The 19,396-nt window shown below is 38.5% G+C and overlaps 1 protein-coding gene across 3 annotated transcripts in view; it reads left to right on the plus strand.

Annotated features, from left to right (window-relative positions):
* The window catches only part of LOC145986395 (diuretic hormone receptor-like), a 942,340-nt gene that overhangs the window by 846,862 nt on the left and 76,082 nt on the right, over nucleotides 1-19,396 (plus strand). For all 3 annotated transcript variants that reach the window (XM_083120362.1, XM_083120363.1, XM_083120364.1), the window contains exon 9: nucleotides 13,938-14,066. In XM_083120362.1, the coding sequence (XP_082976488.1) occupies nucleotides 13,938-14,066 (129 nt within the window). The remainder of the gene's footprint in view (nucleotides 1-13,937; nucleotides 14,067-19,396) is intronic.

Here is a 19,396-nt window from a genome sequence, read left to right on the forward strand (position 1 = left end):
TTACGATACCCACCATGCGCCTACCTACTCATTCCACGTAATTAATATTCCATAACAACCAAAAAACTACTCCTTGTCTTCATACGACAGCTTAAACCAAACTCTCTCTTCCTCTCTTTGTGAAAGGTAATGAGCGAACTCGCTAATGAGCCTGTTATTTTTTTTCTACGCGGTTGCCTGACTTCCTGTTGTGAAAGCAATTAAGTAAGACCCACAAGATGGCGCTTTGTGCACGACGAAAGCAGGATATTAGTACCGGGAAGTGACTCGACTGTTCAATCAATCATTAGCTGTTAGTAGGTTGCACCTAAGATACCATTCTTTTGTGTCCCTGTGAAATCCACTCTTACTGAGCGTTGTCGTGTAAATTACTTAAAAAGGTAAAGATTTACTGTTACCTTTACTTTGTCATACAATAAGGATATTTAAATGTTTACACAAGTACTTATGACATCTGTTCTCTTTGGCGCATATTTCCACAGAGTAACTTTACAAGCACAGGCTTAAAACAACACAACAAAGCATGTTTCGTCCTCCGGTAGACCTACTGAATTTATCAAGGTAATGCAAGTAAAGTAACTCACAGTAATGAAGTACCTTCGTAATTACTATTGTGATTTTGGTAATGAGTTACTAATACAAGTACCGAAAAAGTAACAAAAACTTTTCTTGCTTTGCGTTACTCTCCAAGATTCATTTCTCATATTTGAATCTACCCCTTTTTTACTTACTTTATTTCTCTAGATTTTAGTCTTGTATCCTATTCCTTAAAAAATGTTATCTCCACTAGTACATTGCTATCCAGATTTCAAGGTGCTAAATGCATTAATCCTATTCCGTGGCTTAGACACATGCACATCAAATTAACCAAACAATTATCAGCTTCTCTCCTTCATGTCAACACATGACTTTGTACATACGCGTATAATTGTTTCATATGTCTGTTATTCTTATCTGAACCTTCATTCGCATGATCATAAAGACTAACTTTTTCTTATTAACGTACACTTGTTATTTAACTTTCACTGTTTATCAAGAAATCCTTGATACACGATCAACATTTACAGTAGTTTAATCTTACTCGAAGCTTGTTTCCTAAGAAACAATTTTGTTCTTACAGCTATGTCTAAAATGGCCTTTCAAACTACATTTCTGAAGAAATGTGCGGACATTTGTGTTTCCCATGAGCATTATTGCACCTTGTACATTCAAACGCATCTTTCTTGTTTGGTTGACTAAGCGATTTATTTTTTAGTAATATGATGCACATTATCAAATCCCGTAACGTCTTTTGATAAAACATCCTAATATCTTCTTCTGCAATCTTGTACGATCCCAAGGACAGAAAATCACAAAAAAGTACAAAATAAAACCCCACTTCGGCTATGTGAACTTACTTCCGCTTTAGAGTAACCTCGTTCTGTATACAAAAATCTTATTGCTATCTCATAATGTTACTTAGGAACGTACCAAACAATAATTTGCTCCTTGATGCTTCAAGTGAAACCTCTACCTTTCTTGTATGCGATACCTTTTAAGCTTGCAATAGTTTTGCTTCGAGCTAAATAATTCCTCATACTTCTTCTGTGTCACGTTTGCAGGTGCAACAGAATCACACAGAATGTCGTACTCTGGCACCAGCTTCGGAAATTATGCAATACTCTTTTCTTTGAAAGGATTCAATGTTGCCACGCTTCACAAAAAACTGTTCAAAAAACTACACCTGATTACTAATTTCTAGCTAAATCTTAATTATATTCATGATCCTCGAATTCTTGTTATCCTCATCGCCAATTGTAATAATCATTATTTAGACAAAACTTCACAAACAACCAAACCAGTAACAAAACACATTAAACAACCAACACAGTCCATCTTCACATTTACTTCTTCGTCTTGGATGCCATAACAAATGGACCGTATTATACTATGCGTCAGTATCTGAATATATATATATATATAAAATTTGGATTTTCTACAAGGTAACCACTTTACCTTGCAAGTTACGTGAGTGGTAGAGTTAATGTATTTATGGCCGCGGGAAAAACGTTGACTCTGTGTTGAAAGTCATATGTCATCTAAATGGTCTGCATAAGTTATCTCTGGGTCGACGGTATTCCCTAAAACACACTTGCAAGGTCCTCTACCCTCATGCACCCTCGGGAAATTCCTCCGAAGAGCGGGAGAAACTGTGGTCATTCCGGATTGAATACCATAGTGGACGAAGCATGCGTTAATTATCATCTCAAGTTTTACGGGGCGCAAGAAACGCAAACGGAATCAGCAGCGGCAAGACAAAGAACACGCCAACAACGAAACTCGCCCGAAGAAATATCAAATGCAGCTCGAGATATGCATAAATTTGAATTAGAATCCAATTCTCCTTTCCTCAAAAGTCTTATCCGTATCAAGGCGATAACGACTTGGAAGCAAGTGCCATCAGTTGTAATGGGTGGGAGCCTTGTTGAAACCAAAAGGATGAAGTACGAGAGATAGAGACCGTAACGTAGACAATTCATCCACGCTCTCCTGGGAGGAAGCAGCAAGATCTGAGGAATTAGGGCTTGCCTTTGAGCTTATGCCCAAATGCCACTTCGCCGAACGTAGCAACAGAAATTCAACCAAAATTCCTGGAATAGCGGCTAAGTAGGATGTTGACTGCATGTGAAAAATTGCTTGGAATGGCACTCAGACTCCAGGCACGAGGAGGAAAACATTATTGCGATGGAAAATCCTGGAATACACACGCATCTCTTTCACAGGACCTCATGCATGCAGAACTGGCACACAAGGGAAAGCGGGAGTTGTGTGATTGAGTCACACGTTTGAATGCTTATTGCTTTCTGCTGAGATGGATTAGATTCTGTAAGGCTGCAGTGAATATGAAAGCGAGCACTTTATCTCACAGAGACGCGCTTTCTAGTCTGGTTCATCACGATATTGAAGATTTAGTATCTCCCTGAATAGCTATATATATTTTCGCTTTACACATACGCAATACTTGCTTTTGTCGATAAAATCTCTACATGTGCAAGAACCGAAATACTACACTCGGAAACAGAAAATTAGAAGGCTGATAGATCATGCGCGGTTTACACGTCTTTGCTTACAATTGGATTTATTCGAAGGATTTTGATAAAGTATATTCTTGTTTGCAGTCTCATTTTTTATTCTGAATGGAACAGAAGTGTCATCGGTATTTTTTTGAAAAAATCATGGATAACAATTGTCTCTTTCACTTTGGAATACGAATTGATGGTTGGACTAAGCAACACTGCATTGTGAACGTTGCCACATAGTGTACTCGAACAAGCAATTCTTGGTCCTTGCGCGCTTTGACTTTTACATATAGACAACAGCAGTGTACTTCTCTCCAGCCATTTCTGTTTCTATTAATCACAGTAACAAGAATCAATAGATTCTTCAATCTGTCCACTTATGTGACCAGCACAGAGCTGCCTTCTATGCTACCTGCAATGTATTTGTATACCTAAACATTCTTGAACAAGTCTGTCTACAGAATTCTTTACAGGGAATTTTTCAAAGCGTTTCCGTTCTGTTCACATATTCTATTTAAATTTGAAATTGTGACCCTGTGCCAGTCCTCATAATAACAATTCATGCAATAAATTGTTACGGAAACCAACTAACATTTTTTAATTTTTTTTTTAAATTTCTCATGACCCTCGATTTTCAAGATAGGACTTTACCCCTCCAGTTTTCAGATACCCTTGTGCTTGGAGTAGGTGACATGAAAAACTGTCGTTTGCATGTATCTTTGGACATGGCTCGATAAGAAGAGTAGAAATGTACATCCACATAGTGACAAATTTAGCTCATCCATTCTTGGCGCTAGTGGATGTTCACATTAATCATATATACGGCAAATCCTTACCTGCGTTGTATATTTCATGGAGTTAAAAAATTCTTACAATGAATTTGTATTTTTATTACTTTTTCTGCCTCCTTAGGTTAATCCGAAGGATGGGGATAAAGTGACACTCAGAAATGTACAGTCGTGCTCACACCATGACTCGAACTTGAGACGCCACTGGCAAGATCATGGGGTCCAGCACCCAACATTGTCGGTCACAAATTATATACTGATATATAATAAATAGAAAAATGTTCTCAATATTAATGTTGGTTGGATTCGACGACTTTATTGAATAGAAGCTGGAATTTCAGAAAAAAATAATAATCATAATTTGAAGCAATACACACACGAGGATACATGTACAAAATGATTTAGATCGTGTAGTTGTGCATAAAATAAATCTTATCGCGGAGTAAACTCACCAGGTTATTAAAAATTTCCAAGCTCAAAATTACGAGAACTGAAAAGAGAGCCTGTGGCAAGTTACAATGTACTTATTCCCACGATTGGCTCGTGCGGTAAAGAAATTTTGTACTATATACGAAAGACTATGTCGAAGAGATTCTCAAAAATGAATATGAAATGCATGGTAGGGTACTGCGAAAACGAAATTTGCTTGTCAAAATTAAAAGTAAATTCGTGTTTGAGTGGTGAGCTACGACGAACAGAAAGAAGCTTAGAAGAAGACAATGCACATTAACTTTACAGACGTAAGCGTTCTTTGATTGATTGATTTGTTGTTTTAGGTCCACTTTATACACAGTAAGGCTAATCGGGACTGGACCTACAGTTTAAAGTGGAATCCGAACCACTTGTGCCTCCACCGGGTATCGAACCTTGAACCCCTTGATTACAAGGCAACAACGCTACCACTGCGCCATTTTGGAATCCCGTAAGCGTTCTTTGATAACCTTGGCAGCAAAGAAATAAACGACAAAGTTTCGAATCCGTACGAGCAGAAATCATGATTTGGTTTGATGCGCCATTACATAATGATATTATGTAAATAAGAAAGAGAGAGAGAGAGAGAGAGAGAGAGAGAGAGAGAGTACACTTTGAATATAAAAAAAATAAAGTATTTTTTTTTAATTCGGAAAGGAGCGTTCCTGTTATATTAGAGAAAAGAAGCATGTTTAGTGCAGAGGAGAATTTAGGACATCAAACATTGACTCCAGATCCTAAAAGCTTTAATGTATATGGTCCACTACGGAAGAAGTAGGCCATAAGAGAAAAGTTAAAAGCTCGGAGAACCTTCAAAAGACATGCCGATAAAAGCGTCACTGGGAGAGCAAGTCGGGAACTAGGCGAGGCTTTATATCCATAACCTGGAAACAAAGCAGCCTCGCCATATTTTAGATACTTAAGGATGGGGGAGAGTTGGGGGGGAGGGGGTGCACTGAGCCAGTCAAAGTTTCTGAAGCAATTGTGACTATGCCTAAGATGGTTTATCTTCCAAGTTCTCTGAGACATTATCCGGCAGCTTCCTTGCAAAGCACTGTTCTGATAATTGGTACATTGGTTGGAAGTGGGATTAGCCCCACACTCCACCTTTCACCTCCCCCCAATCTTCCGTCCCCTATCGGCGTCTCTTTCTGTTCGGAACAGATCAGTCGCGGCAGACCTAACCCAAAGGAGATTGAGGCCATCCACGACAAAGTGGTTGCTTGTTGGGGACCATAAATGGATGTTGAAAGAAAACATAACTCTGTTGTGATGCTCGGGTGACGTTTTTGCAAGGTCGAACTAACGCTTATATCCACTTTGCGATATTTTGTTCACTCCTTTCATTATAACTGACCTTAGATCTAATGTTGGGAGAAGGATAAAGAAAATGGATAGCAAGAGATTAATAGAAGATAGATTGAATGTTAATTGAATGATTTGGTTTATTTTACTTGGCTTTTCTGCCACTTTTGGCTAATCGCAAAGATGAAGATGAATGATGATATGATGAAATTGATGAAAAGACACTCACAAAGTGCTCTCCATGACAGGGATTTGTACACACCACATAACGGCAAGAAAAACTAAAACAAAATTTGCAATAGAACAAGTCATAAGGACAATAAATAAGGCACCTCAAATGCCTTTCCCGGTCATTCAAAACCTCTATTCATCAATAGTATTAGGTACATTACACTATGGAATAGAACTTTGGGGGTTAAGGGGGGACAACACAATAATTGGCATACAAACATAATTTTATAAGAGAGTAATGGGCGTAAGCAGAGGCACGGCCAACTGTGGGATCCTGAAGGAATTGGGCCTGAAGAGAGACGCGGTACAAGCACGGATGAGGGTTGTTAAATATTGGATGCGATTATCACAAGAGGGCCAAACTACGCTGAGGGGATAATGTTTGGAAATACAGACAAGGGAGGAAAACGTTTACAGCTGAGGTCTGGAAGTGAAAATCTCTTATATAATAGCGGAATGGGTTGGGTATGGGAAGAGGGAGTAAGGGGGGGGGGGCATCTCAACAGAAAATCAAATCAGGGACAGGTTACTCGACTTAGACAGACAAGAAATAATAGTAGACTGCCAAACAAAGACCTCAATCAGGGAACAGCTAAGATAAGAGAATGGGGGAAAGCGAAATATATCCAGGTTGTGGGAAAAAATGAAAGAGGCGCGCTGACATGGTTCAGATTAGGGGGATGGACACAACTAAGAAAGAGAAACGAAGCAGGTGAAACGATATGTCCTTTGTGCGAGGGGGAGGAGACGGATAAGCATACCCTATTGAACTGCCCTTCTACACGTGACCTAAGAGACAAATGTGATATGATCCATATTTTTATGTGACGTCGCCAGTTGAAGATATGTCACTAATGTATTTATTTTTGTAAAAGAAAGCGTAATTTCTTTGTTTTATATGTAATATTGCACCCTGTTTGTAATATATATCTTTTGTTTAATGTTTATTGTATTTTATGCTCTGTTATGAGTAGTTTAATGTATATTCATGTTTGCAAGAGTGCACTATACGAATTTGTATTTCTAAAGATGTATGGATGTCAGTTTTGTTGATAGTATCCTTTTGTAGATAGTGAATGATTCATCTGTACTTTAATCTGTGTTCTCGAAAATAGTATAAAAGCGAGGATATCGCTTAAGAATCATCACACTTTTTCGCCACGGATCGACGAAGCTTTTAAAATTAAAAAGAACTCCTCGGTGTTGTGCATACATCCTGGTATGGTAGTTCGGGGCGCAAGCTAGGCCTATGTGATCATAGGTACGCCGATAGCCATGCATTGGTGATATGCACAATACTGCAACCATTCTACGTCAAATAATAAAGTTAGCCTAAGGATTAATTTGGAAATAAAAGGCTAAAGAGCAAATATTGGCTCAGTTATCATTGCATATATCTTGGTGTGGTAGTTCGGGGCGCAAGCTAGGTCTATGTGATCATAGGCTTGCCGATAGCCACGCATTGAGTTTATGCGTTTTAATTGAGTCAATTCATCGACCAAGCGAAATCCTCGCCTTCGTCTCAAGTATATTTGCATTATAATTGCAATAAATAAAGAATAAACCCTTTCAGTTTATACATACTGCAGTAATGTGGTTTTATTTCTCTGTGCTGTGAATATTGTCTTTGCCTAACACTATCCCTGTACCTGAGAGGAGTCTGTGTACTTCACCGAGTCTCATCGTTCACCGCTGAGTATTATTAAGTTAATATTAATAGTATAATAATACGACGCGTCTAAATAATTGCCAAGAACGTGTGAAATGGATGAAAAACTTAACAGGTAGGGAGGTGATAGAAGTGGTAGACGACAGAATAAAGATAAAGGAAGCGGGGCAGCAAGTGGGGAAATACCTGGGAGAAGTAAGAGAACGGCGGGGAAAGCTATTAGAGAAGGCTGCGAAATGAGTGATCATGCTCCAGACGAGCCATCTTTCTAGTGTAAGTGTGTGTAAAGCAAAATGTATGCGTTTTTTGGTGAGAGTGCAGGAAAAGAGAAGTGGGGAGAGGAGGGAGGAAGAAAGACTGGAAGAAGAACTGCCGAGGGAGGGGAAGAATGTGTATATAGGGGACAAAGTAAAAGACAGCTTAAAAGAAAACTAACTGTAACAAAATAGCGGAGAAAAATCAAAAATATGTAGTGCGTACAACCTATGGTTCGCATAGAAAGAAAATAAATGATCGGGTCTCCTGGTGTCCTAGCGCGCTGGGCTTACCACTCCTCCACGGAGGTCGAAAATAGATGAGAAAAGAAAAAATATAAATAATTTTGAATTAGCCTCTATAACAAAGAATAAACAAAAGTAATTATAGTTAGTATTCTACTTTAAACAGTAGGTCCAATTCCGATTAGTTGCCTGTGCATAAAATGGACTTAAATTTAAAAGAAAATAATTCTACTCAAACTCAAACTGTAAGTCCAATCCAGGAAAGACTATATGTTCCATAAATTGTGCTTAAATCAAACTGTGACAGGTGCATTTCTGTTGACCTTAGCTTATCTGGAGGGGGTGGGGTGCTCAGAGCCCAAAATATTTCTTGTCACTAAAATTCAAGAAACCATATTGTTATTATTGAATCACTGCTTTCTTTGTTGTTTACATAGGTGCAGTTATATAAAAATTCCAAAAATTACCTTCATTAAAAAACCAATGCTTTTTGTATATATATATATATATATATATATATATATATATATATATATATACACGCCTAGTTATGTAGTAATTATAATAAATAAAACAATTTCAATGATTACCAACGAATCGTACGCTATTACAGGCATGAGTGTCATATCGGAATTATTTGAATAATTAAATCAAGATGACTTAGGTGAGCAGGCCATGTGGCACCAATGGGAGAGGAACAAATAGTTTAACAGATTCTTCTTTGGAAACCTGATGGTAAGGGACCTCTAGGAAGGCTAAGACGATGATGGAGGGATAATGTTGAGACGGACCTAAAGGAAATCTGTAAGGGTGGAAAAAAATGGATTGATCTTGGCCAGGATAGGGACAGATGGAAGGCTTGTATTGCTTCAGCCATAAATCTTCGGGTTTAAGAAAGTTAGAGAGTTAGTTCGTAGGTGCCTTATCGCAACACACATCCCAAGAGGAGGGACGTTTAGAGACAGGTATACCACGTGAATTTTCCTCCTATGTACGTTCCTTTATAATTTTATGTACAAAAGAAATGCAGAAACATTGGGAACACCTTACACAACTATGTAATTTTTTTTCAATTTTTAATGAAAATTTTTTCAGTTGAAAAATGATGAAACAAGAGGGGGTGAGCCTGGCCGCCTTCTCCGCCCTCCCAATCCTCGAGCAAGCTAGGGTTGATTATGATACACCAATCGTTAACTTAACGTGTGTGCCACTTTATGAACTGACAGGAGTATACCATTAGCATGATCAGTTCCGGTTGCCGCATGCCACTTCCGCGCTGACCGTACAGGCAAGCCTCCTTTGACGGCCGTTCTTATGTATGAACCGTGACAGAGAATTGATGCAGTGGCTTTTCCCCAACACCGCCGCATCAGCAATTCCTTTGCGGCTAGATGGGTCGCGGCGAGCGAGCAAAGGAGCGAAGGGATTAGCCTCCGGAAGGCAGCATTCGACACTCACTCCCTCGCACCTCGTTAAGCACCTTGCAAGCCGAAGGGAAAGAAACGGGAATTAATTGACTCATCGTAAAGAAGCGAATGGTAACAAGTAAAAGGACACTCGCTTAAACAAGCAGGCCATCTTGAAAGTCCAGGAATTTTAAATTAATTCAATTCAGTCCAGGATCCATTTATCCGGATGAATGTAAATACGTTCCAGGAACATTTTTCTGGATCAACTTAAATCCGGTCCAAGCTCAGAATTGAAATTCAATACGCAACTTGGACAGAACTTAAATTTTGCGAGAAAAAAGTGCCGGTCCTGTCTTGAAACTCAATAGAACCCATTAGAATGTATGGATCTTTAAAAACCCTCCTCTAGGGATTCGGCCACGGAGTCTCGTCCAGTATCATGAATGTTCTTTTCTGGCGGGTCTTTGAGAAAATAACTTTTCCACGTTAAATAAGCCATCGTTGTGTGGTGGCATTGAAAGGCATTGCCAAGAAGAAGAGATTCCAGAAACGTACCGGATACGAATAAGTCATGGTCCCAAGGTTATTTCCGAATGCACTTTTTGGTTTCGCCGAAGAATATTTCATTTTATGATACGCTGGCGGCTCAATCCATTTCTGTAACACAGCAGGTAAAATTTCGGCGTTGTAATTTAGTTTAAAGTCCTCTTTTTAGTAAAAAATAGTTTTGTCAAAATTTGATTTATGTTCATTATATGATCACATTGGCTAATGGAAACTGGACCTAAATTTCAAAATGAGATCCGATACGCTGAGTAAAACGTTCCTACACCAATATGACATCTTCGGATGATATGCGTGGTACAGTCATCACCGTGTTCACTCATCTCCATCTTCGCAATTAGCCAAAAGTGTCAGAAAAGCCGAAGTAAAATAAAGCAAATCAATCAATCAATCAATCATATGTCTTACATCCTTGTATACTGGAATTTTGACATGCTGTAAAAAATAATTGCCGGGGAGTCCGTGTATGAATAAATTGATTGATTAATTTATTGAATTAGGTTATTTTACATCGTTTTTGGCCTCTTTTGGATAATCGCGACGTTGAGGATGAGGGATGATGATTAAATTGATGAAGGATTCCTCCTTTTGAAATTGAGTGAACATCGAATCCAGATTAAAAGTTTGTTGATGTTAATGCCACTCTACCCACAGGTAGTCTATATATATATACTGGACCTACAGTTTAAAGTGGGATTTGATTCAGTTACTGCATAATAGTGAAGGAGGTTCATTAAGTAACCGAAGATGGAAGAAACATAAGCGAACATATTGATAACACATTAAGCCACACTCAACTCTATAGTTTTGTAGATCAAGTTTTACTTCAGGCCCACAAATATAACAACATTGTATTTTTGCCTTGATTGAATATCATTAATGAAATTATATATAGCCTAAATATTTAGAAGTACATACGCATGTTCGTATGAAGTAATTTTCTACGAAGATAGGAAACAAATGTGAAGATATAGTCTGTTCCAGGAGTCTGTGGGGCTACATTTTCTTATAAAGGTAGACAAGGGAAGAGAGAGAAGCAGCGAGCTCTGTTGCAAACGGCTGGTAGCTGCAGTTACGTTTTCTCCCTTCATGTACTCCTTTACCCTTCTCACGCCTTCATTGGTCGAGCCCTCTCAAGTCACTACTTGCGCTGAGAACTCGTTTCCGTTCGTTTCCTTCACAGACTCCTGGGACAGAGTGTAGGGAACAATACAAGTTTTCCAAAATGAGTAAAATTTGTTAGTGAAACTGAACCCATGTAAAAATATATTCAAATTTTCTATATTAAAGGGCGAGGTTCAACCTGTGGCTGTTCTCCCACCAAATTTAGTGTTATAAAATAAACCCTAACAAGGAATATATATGCTCAAAAGTGTTGTTTGATTTTCAGACGGCATCATCGAAGTTCAGGGTTCGCGTCTCTGACAGAGCCTAGCCTAGTTCTTTTATTGCATACGCTCTTTAATTAAATTATCATTCATCTTCATTGAGACTAACTTACGGAACTTACGGGAGTAAAGAAACGTAAATATTTATTCTTGTCTTTTATTCCATTTTTACAGAAAATAACTTTGATGCCAATTGGTATATGTAACCAAGGAATGAATTAAACATTTGGCCCAATTTCATATTGGACTGAACAAATCTTTTGTTGGCGACTGCGTTACCCACTATACCATCTCAGAATTCCAGAGAGGGGGCAGGAACGTAGAAGTAAACTCTTTATAAAATCTGTTAAGAGGGATATTTTAAATCCACGTCAACTCTAAACCCTAAATACCATAATGTATGCGAAAACAGCAAAATCGTTTCACTTTTCTGTTCTTTTAAATCCATTGGGTTTATTTCAGAGGAGAAAGACGCTATTTGCATTCCCGTCCTAGAGGCAGTGTCCTCCAATGCCCATTGAATCCTCCCCTGAGAATTCTGGTCCATTAGTATCTCATTTCAGACGAATGAGGTCACTGGAGGGAGGGGGAATTGAATGAGGGGGAAGTTTACAAAGCAATTCCAAGCTGAAACAGAATCACCGGATGCTGGTTTTCTCCTAAACAGTTCTAATTTTCGAAACGATGCAAATGTATTTTGGTTTATGGAGATCAAAGCACGATCAACCAGTACGGTTTGGAACAAACCTTATAAAAACTGAAATGTCCTCTATGTTAGATTGCATTTCATGGCGAAATATGCAGTTGGGCTTCTGTATCGTAAAACTGGATCTCATCTGTGTTCGCAGCATTTATAAATACGAGGGTGAGTCAATAGATAAAGAAACGAGACCTACACTCTGTCCCAGGTATCTCTGGAGCAGGTGAACGAGAACAAGTCTCTGTGCAAGTAGTGACGCGAGAAGGCTCCATCAATACACATGTGAGAGGAATGGAATTGCATGGAGGGGGGAAAGCGACGGCAGTTATCAGCCGTCCCAGCAGAGTGTACTGCTTCACTCTGCACACGCGATTTCCCCTCCCCTTCTCTGACGCTCTGCGCTGCGTCAATGAGACAATGAGACAATACATATATGCAGCTGACAAATTCTTGCAATATTATTTATTGAACAGCCCTCGAAATTTAAATATATTTCATTGCGTTCTAATGCCGTGTGGTGTCCTAAAGGTGCTTGAAGCGAACATTCTTCCAGAATGGTATTGCAGTTTCAGTCTTGAAACCTTGGACTGGTAGCAAAAAATCTTCGAATTGCACTTCGACTGAAGCGCATAATACAATCAGTAGATAAAACTAAGAATACATTGTAATTGCCAGATTATGAACACTTATTTTTCACCTTATATATCACATAACATTTTTAAAAGTTCTTATACTTACATTGCCACACGATAAAAGAACCACAACCAACACCTGGCTGACTATCAACTTCCATGATTTCAAACACGTGAGCAACAAGTCTAGTAACCAAGTCTGCATTGTCCCTTATTGTATGCTATGGACTCGATTGCTCGTTCAGTTGGCGTTTTCGAACTCACTGTAGGTGTTATCACTTCCGACAAGAAAGCCTGCTTTTTGGAGTTTTCAGACGCAGCCTCAGGAACAAAAAACTCACCACACAAATTTTTAAAGTCGTCTCGCAACCATGGTGTAAACCACCATGAATGATGTGAACAATTGTTGTCAAGAAGTATGACGTCGGCCAATATGGACCTGGTCATCAAAGGTCCCCGGTTCGACTGGTGAGTTTGTTGGTTGGTTGATTTTGTGTTTTAAGTCCACTTTAAGCACAGAGAGGCTAATCGGGAATGGACCTACAATTTTAAGTGGAATTAGAACCACCACGAGCCTCCACCCGCAATCGAATCCCCCGGGCCCCTTAATTACAATGTGACGATGTTATCACTACGCCATCGGGGGAACTCATTTGTGCTGAGAGCAGGTGTGAAATTCGATATTTCGAACACAGTTGAAACAGAGTCGAAATATGAAATATCAAACGCAGTCTAGGCCTCACAGAATTCTATTAAGAGTCTCCATTCGGGCCATTCACCAACGTAGTTCGATTTAGACTCACCAGCATGCTGGTACTCAACACGCACACTGCAAAACTGATCATGTGTTTTGCTAAATCTGTTTCTCTTTTCTGCTGAAAATCTAATTTTTCAACAATTATCTTACCACATATCTGCCACATTATTAACGGCGAAAATATATTAATGCACTTAGGTTCCATTTTATGTACCAAAACAACAATTTATTCCATTACTCTAAATCATCTTTACATAACTCCATTCCTACCAACAAACCAACAAAAGAATTCAACATCTACTTACAAAGACATTACAACATTCTATATGTTCAATAATACTTTCACAAGCTCCAAAACCAGACCCAACCTCCAGAACATAATTTAATCATTTTCATTCCAGTTATTTATTATTAATCTTTGTTTGTTTACATAATTGTTTTTCAATTACGAATATTCATTTCAGGATTTAGCCAACCAGAGCGAAACAAGACACTGCAGTTGGATGACGGAGCCGAGTTACGATTGGGTGTATCAATGCGCAATTATAATTGTTTTATTTGTCAACTGCCTCTTCCTCATTAGGATCATGTGGGTAAGTATTGAGTTTAATTTACATAATTTTAGTTAATAATGTTTCTCCCTATGATGATGAATAACAAAGAAATATAAAAACAGACGTTTAAACATATGTTTTCCTTGTTTGCGTTCTAACCAAGAATGCATGGAAAGCAATTGAAGACGAATCTAGTTAATGCTTAATGTCAAATTAAAATTCACAATATTCTTAATTGGATTATGCATAACGCCCGATTAACATTCAAGAAAGTCTTAATTGCATTATGGATAATGTACAATTAAAGTTAATGAAAATCTAAATTATGTGATAGATAATCAATTAACATTCAAGAAGGCTTAATTGGATAATGGTTAATGTCAAATTAACATTCATGACAGGCTCAATTAGACATTAGTAACCGTATGTCTATTTTTAACGTCAATGCCACTTACATTCAGACCACTAATTTGTTGATAATATTGTACATGTATTCAATTTACAGCAATCTTTGCTGACATACAGCCTACATACACCACGTTTGCGTTTCGGAATTCAGGTCTTCTCATTTAATATCAGAAAAACTTGCCTTGGGAACCCACAGGCATTGAATCTGGAAATCCTTGAATAAATATCCTGGCCTCGCGTTTGTAAACATGTCTTACAATCTGTTGACTTTTATGTTCGGACTGTAGGCTTTCGTTGATATAGCCTTCTTCTGTTTCATATTTACATACCTTCTCAAAAGTGTATTAAGAGCTGGTAAGTAATAAAACGTTATAGTGCTGACCAAGGCAAACTTTTATAGTATGAAAAATATACATAAAAACGTAACGTTTCTACCCTCTAACAGGGTCCTTTTCAGACGAATATTCACAATAAGGAATGAAGAAAACCCTGACAGAGGGTGGAATCGTTACTTTTATATTAACATGTTTATGCTATAAAAGTTTGCCTTTGGTCAGCATTTTAATGTTTTATTAACATGGAAACAAGGCTTAATAGCGTTACCATTGGTAAATAATGTTGTGTATACTGTATTACACGATATTTTCCGGCGTTTAGATTCTGGTGAATGTATTTTTTAGACATAATTTTTCGTTGTTGTTTCAATTTGATTAAGGCACGTGTAAACGTATTCTTTGAATTTGTGTTCCGCCTGGGATATTGTTTGTTTTGCTTCAAAGGTTGTATCAACATTTTTCGTTAACATTATTTCTTTCAATTCAAACAATTTTAGGTAGGTGGATAAAATGACATTCTCATATTCGCAAGGTCGGAGGTTTAAAATTTCACTGTTGGCTAATCTAGATTCGTTGAATTCAATGGTTCCTTACTTTTATCCAGGCAAATAAATGCTGCAATGTCATTTTGATGAAGGTTCTGGATGCTCAGAGGGGGCCACTCCGAGACTTGCACGTTATTGGCTAGAGCTTGTGACGTCACCAAGCGGACACGAGCGGAAGAAAGCTATGCGTAGAATGTAGCAGATGGCCCATGAAACGCTGTGTTTTCATGCATCTTTTGATATTATACACCAAAGCTGTTAATTTAATTTGACAACAAGAGATCAAATACGCGATAGAAGAATATACTTATTCCGAAATAATGCATAGTTTATTTTTCATACATTATATGCGTGATATCTTGTCTCTGTAGGCTGTAGTCCACTGCCAGCTTTCCTTTCCAGCTAACCTATTGCATTTATTTTAAATGTCTAATTCTAAGGAAAGTTCTTGTCCGGGCATATTCTGATATGAATTTTTACTGAATGTCCTGGAATTTCCCTTTAATATTTTTACGCTACTTTTCAGATTCTCCAGTTGATCGCCACGATGAGGATAAGTTTTTTTATGTTATTTAGCGTCTTCTTCCAATTTTGGCTAATCGCTACGAACAGGATGAGTGATGATTAGTTTAAATTGATGAAAGGACACTCTCAGCAGGCACGTATCCAAGGGGGAGCTTAGGGTGCTCGACCCCCCCAGAAAGTTTGCGGTTTACAATAGATAAAATGAGGTTTTTGGTTTCTTGTGGTGGGAAATAAAATAATGTGACGATAATTTAAGGAGAGAAATAATTATCGAGTCAAGCACGTATCCAAGGTGGGAATCAGGGGGCTCCAGCACCCCCTTCAGGAAATTACGCTACATAAAATTAGGTTCATGGCTTCTTGAATAATGTGATGATAATTTGAGAGAAATAATTTTCGAGCCAAGACACAGAATGTTCTATAACCCTGTTATTGTTAATAGTGCGCACCCAAGGTGGGATCAGGAGGCTGGAGCCCACCTTAATTTTTCAGTTTACTCTACATAAAATTAGTTTTTTTTTTTGGGATTTGATTTATTTTATTTCACTTCGCGTTTTGTTCCTCTTAGCTAATTTACGAATATGGGAATGAGTGATGAAATGATGAAAATGATAAATGGACATTCACACACAACCATGGCAGAGTGGAATTCGAACCCGGGACTCTTGGCGTCGCAGCGCGATGTGCTAACCACTCAGCCACAGGGTCCGGCAAAATTAGGTTTTTGTTTTCTAAAATAGTGTGCCGATAATATATAAGGAGAGAAATACTTACCAAGGCAACACGGAGAATGTTCTATAACCCTGTTGTTGATAATATTGCATTAAAACTTTTCTTGCGCTTTCGGTGTTGTCGCAACACTATGCAAAGACTTGTCAGCATTTGGAAGCTGCAAACGTAGCGCCACACGTAGGACGATTCATTGTAATTTGTTAATCTCTGGAAAGCGCGAGAGGGAACGTTCTTGAATAAGAGAAGGAGTCGAACTACTGGCAACATTAACGAATCGTTTTATCTGTGGAACGTTCTAGAATATAATGAGGTTAAAATACGCGGCTTCAATTTCCAGGTTGATCTGTACAACAGAATCGGTTAATGAGTATTCAACGGTAAGTGTGATAGTTCATATATTCTATTGGTGGCTTTATAAGATCTAGTGATTAGAAAATGAAAAGGATTAAATACCATAAAGTAACGAAGTCTACTACTAGTTCCAGTTCGGGTCCAAAGCAGAAGACATTAACGACAGCGGAATTTCCGGAGCCTCAGTGTAGTGCTAGTTCGGGTCGAGGGCCGAAGAGATCGAAGGTCTCTCTCTAAAGTGAATATTTAAGCAGTAACGGGTATTGGAGCGGTTAATTAAAAAAGAAATAAGCTGCACAGATCAACTGAAAATCAAAGTTTTGAGTGATGAGTTAGTTGTGCCATGACCAAATTTTCCCAGGATTTTCGAAGAGGAGGGTTATGCATACTATTTTTGGTGGTCAGTCCTCATTTTGCCATCTTTTCCTCTCTATGAAGTTCATTTTTTTAAGGAATACTTGGTCAAATTTGGTTATGACCTCACCAACCCTCCCTTGGGCACGTCACTGGAGATAAATGAGTAATCAATTAATCATATTGGGAGATGAAACACTAGATGTGTTGGGATCGGAAGGGTTTTTATTGTGAATTAATTGTTTCGAACTGTATTCGAGAAGACTTACTTTGTTTTGTGCCAATATACGACAAGACTGCGGAAGACAATTGTGAACACTTGCGAGTGCTTAGGCCTCAATATGAATAATTTGGTGGGTTTCGGCTTTTATAAGAGCTGCAAACATGGGAGGACAAGACACAGTAGTGGTGTTCAGGCTCGAATCAGAGAGAAATATTCGAGAACTTTCTGCGTCCAGTTGGCAGCCCACAATTTGAATCTCGCGTTGTCGAGTGGATTGTCCATCCCGTGCATGTGTAACAGCTTCGTAAAAACACTCGAAGACGCCATAGATGTTTTGATGTCTGATGATAAGAAATGGACAAACACACATACTGAGATGGTTCCGGCACACAATGTTAATGCATGGAAACAGAGGAGTTGAGTGGTAAAAAATGTTCCGATTTCACATTCTGAATAATTTGGCAGACTTGAACAGTGGCGACGATTTTGGGGATAGTTGCTCCCCATTTTTTTGTCTTGACACTATGACCTCTTTATGCTAACCCTTGTATACCAAGCGAAGAGAAAGTAAACTTTTCTTGCACCCCCCCCCCCACTCTCGTTTTGAACCCAATTGCCACCATTGGCCTTAAACATACAATTGTGAGGTTCTATATATACCCCTTAAAAATATGGTGTTTAGCTCACCACGAAAGGAATTCCTGGATACGTGCCTGACTCGCAGTGAACACCTATGCCCATGCTGGGACTTGAACCGGGAACTTGGGAGGCGAAATCGAAAGTCGACCACTTAACGCCCTCGGCTACCGAGCCGGCGAATGAATTAGATAATGGCTATTGTACAAATGGTGTCTTTTCGGGAAACATTCAAATAGCAATATTTCTTCCAGGTAATAAATATATCCTAGGAACTTCATTCTTGCGGGCTTACTAGGTTCTGGCATGTGGGCCAACAATCTGTGTAGTACTCTGTACTGTTTGTGATCCACATGAATTTGTGATCATCCATTTCATCTACTCACCATTCATTTTCATCTTTGCGATTAGCCAAGGGGTAAATTATACTTGAAATAAAACAAAAGCAATACAAATACAAAACAAAAATAATGGAACGATGATGCTGTTACATTTTCCTGTATTTTAGGCACGTCGCATTTATCAGCCAACAGTCAGAGATTGCTTTTCGGTCGAATGATACTTCTAAATCGGAGGTAAATGCAAGCTGAGAATTATAATCTGATCTCTTATCCACCTGAGTTGAGGATCTAAATTTCTGGATTTTATTTGTAACAATATTTACTACTGCGAGGAATTAAAAAAAAACTTACGGCTAATTTCGTCACTGGCTTCCTATTCTGTAATAGTTACATTTGTTGTAAGAACATAATGCATTAATTTACTTTGTATAAATATTACATTATCCATCGCTTTTCCTAATTAAATCTCATACCATATCCAACACACACATAAAATGTGTTTTACTAATAATACAGTGCGCAATTAGAAAATAAGTCTTGTGAAGCAACACAAATATGGCCTCCCCGATGGCCTAGTGGTAGCGCCGTCGCCTTGTAGTCAAGGGGTTTCGGGTTCGATATCCGGTGTAGTCACATAGTGGTTCGGATCCAACTTTAAACTGTAGGTCCAGTCTCAATTAGCCTTTCTGTGCAAAAAGCGGACTTAAAACGCCAATTCAATCAAACAACACAAATATGAAATATTAAATCTAGGCTTTTTTTATTATTTGGTTTATTTTACTTCACTTTCTGCCACTTTTGGCTAATTGCGAAGATGGGGATGAGTCATGATGATGAAATTGATGAATGAACACTCACAAACATCCATACCCAGGCCGGGATTCGAACCTGGGACCCTTGGCGTCGTAGCACGATTTGC

The sequence above is a fragment of the Lepisma saccharinum genome, chromosome 4 (genome assembly GCF_977018435.1).
Source record: "Lepisma saccharinum chromosome 4, izLepSacc3.1, whole genome shotgun sequence".
Classification (NCBI taxonomy): Eukaryota; Metazoa; Arthropoda; class Insecta; order Zygentoma; family Lepismatidae; genus Lepisma; species Lepisma saccharinum.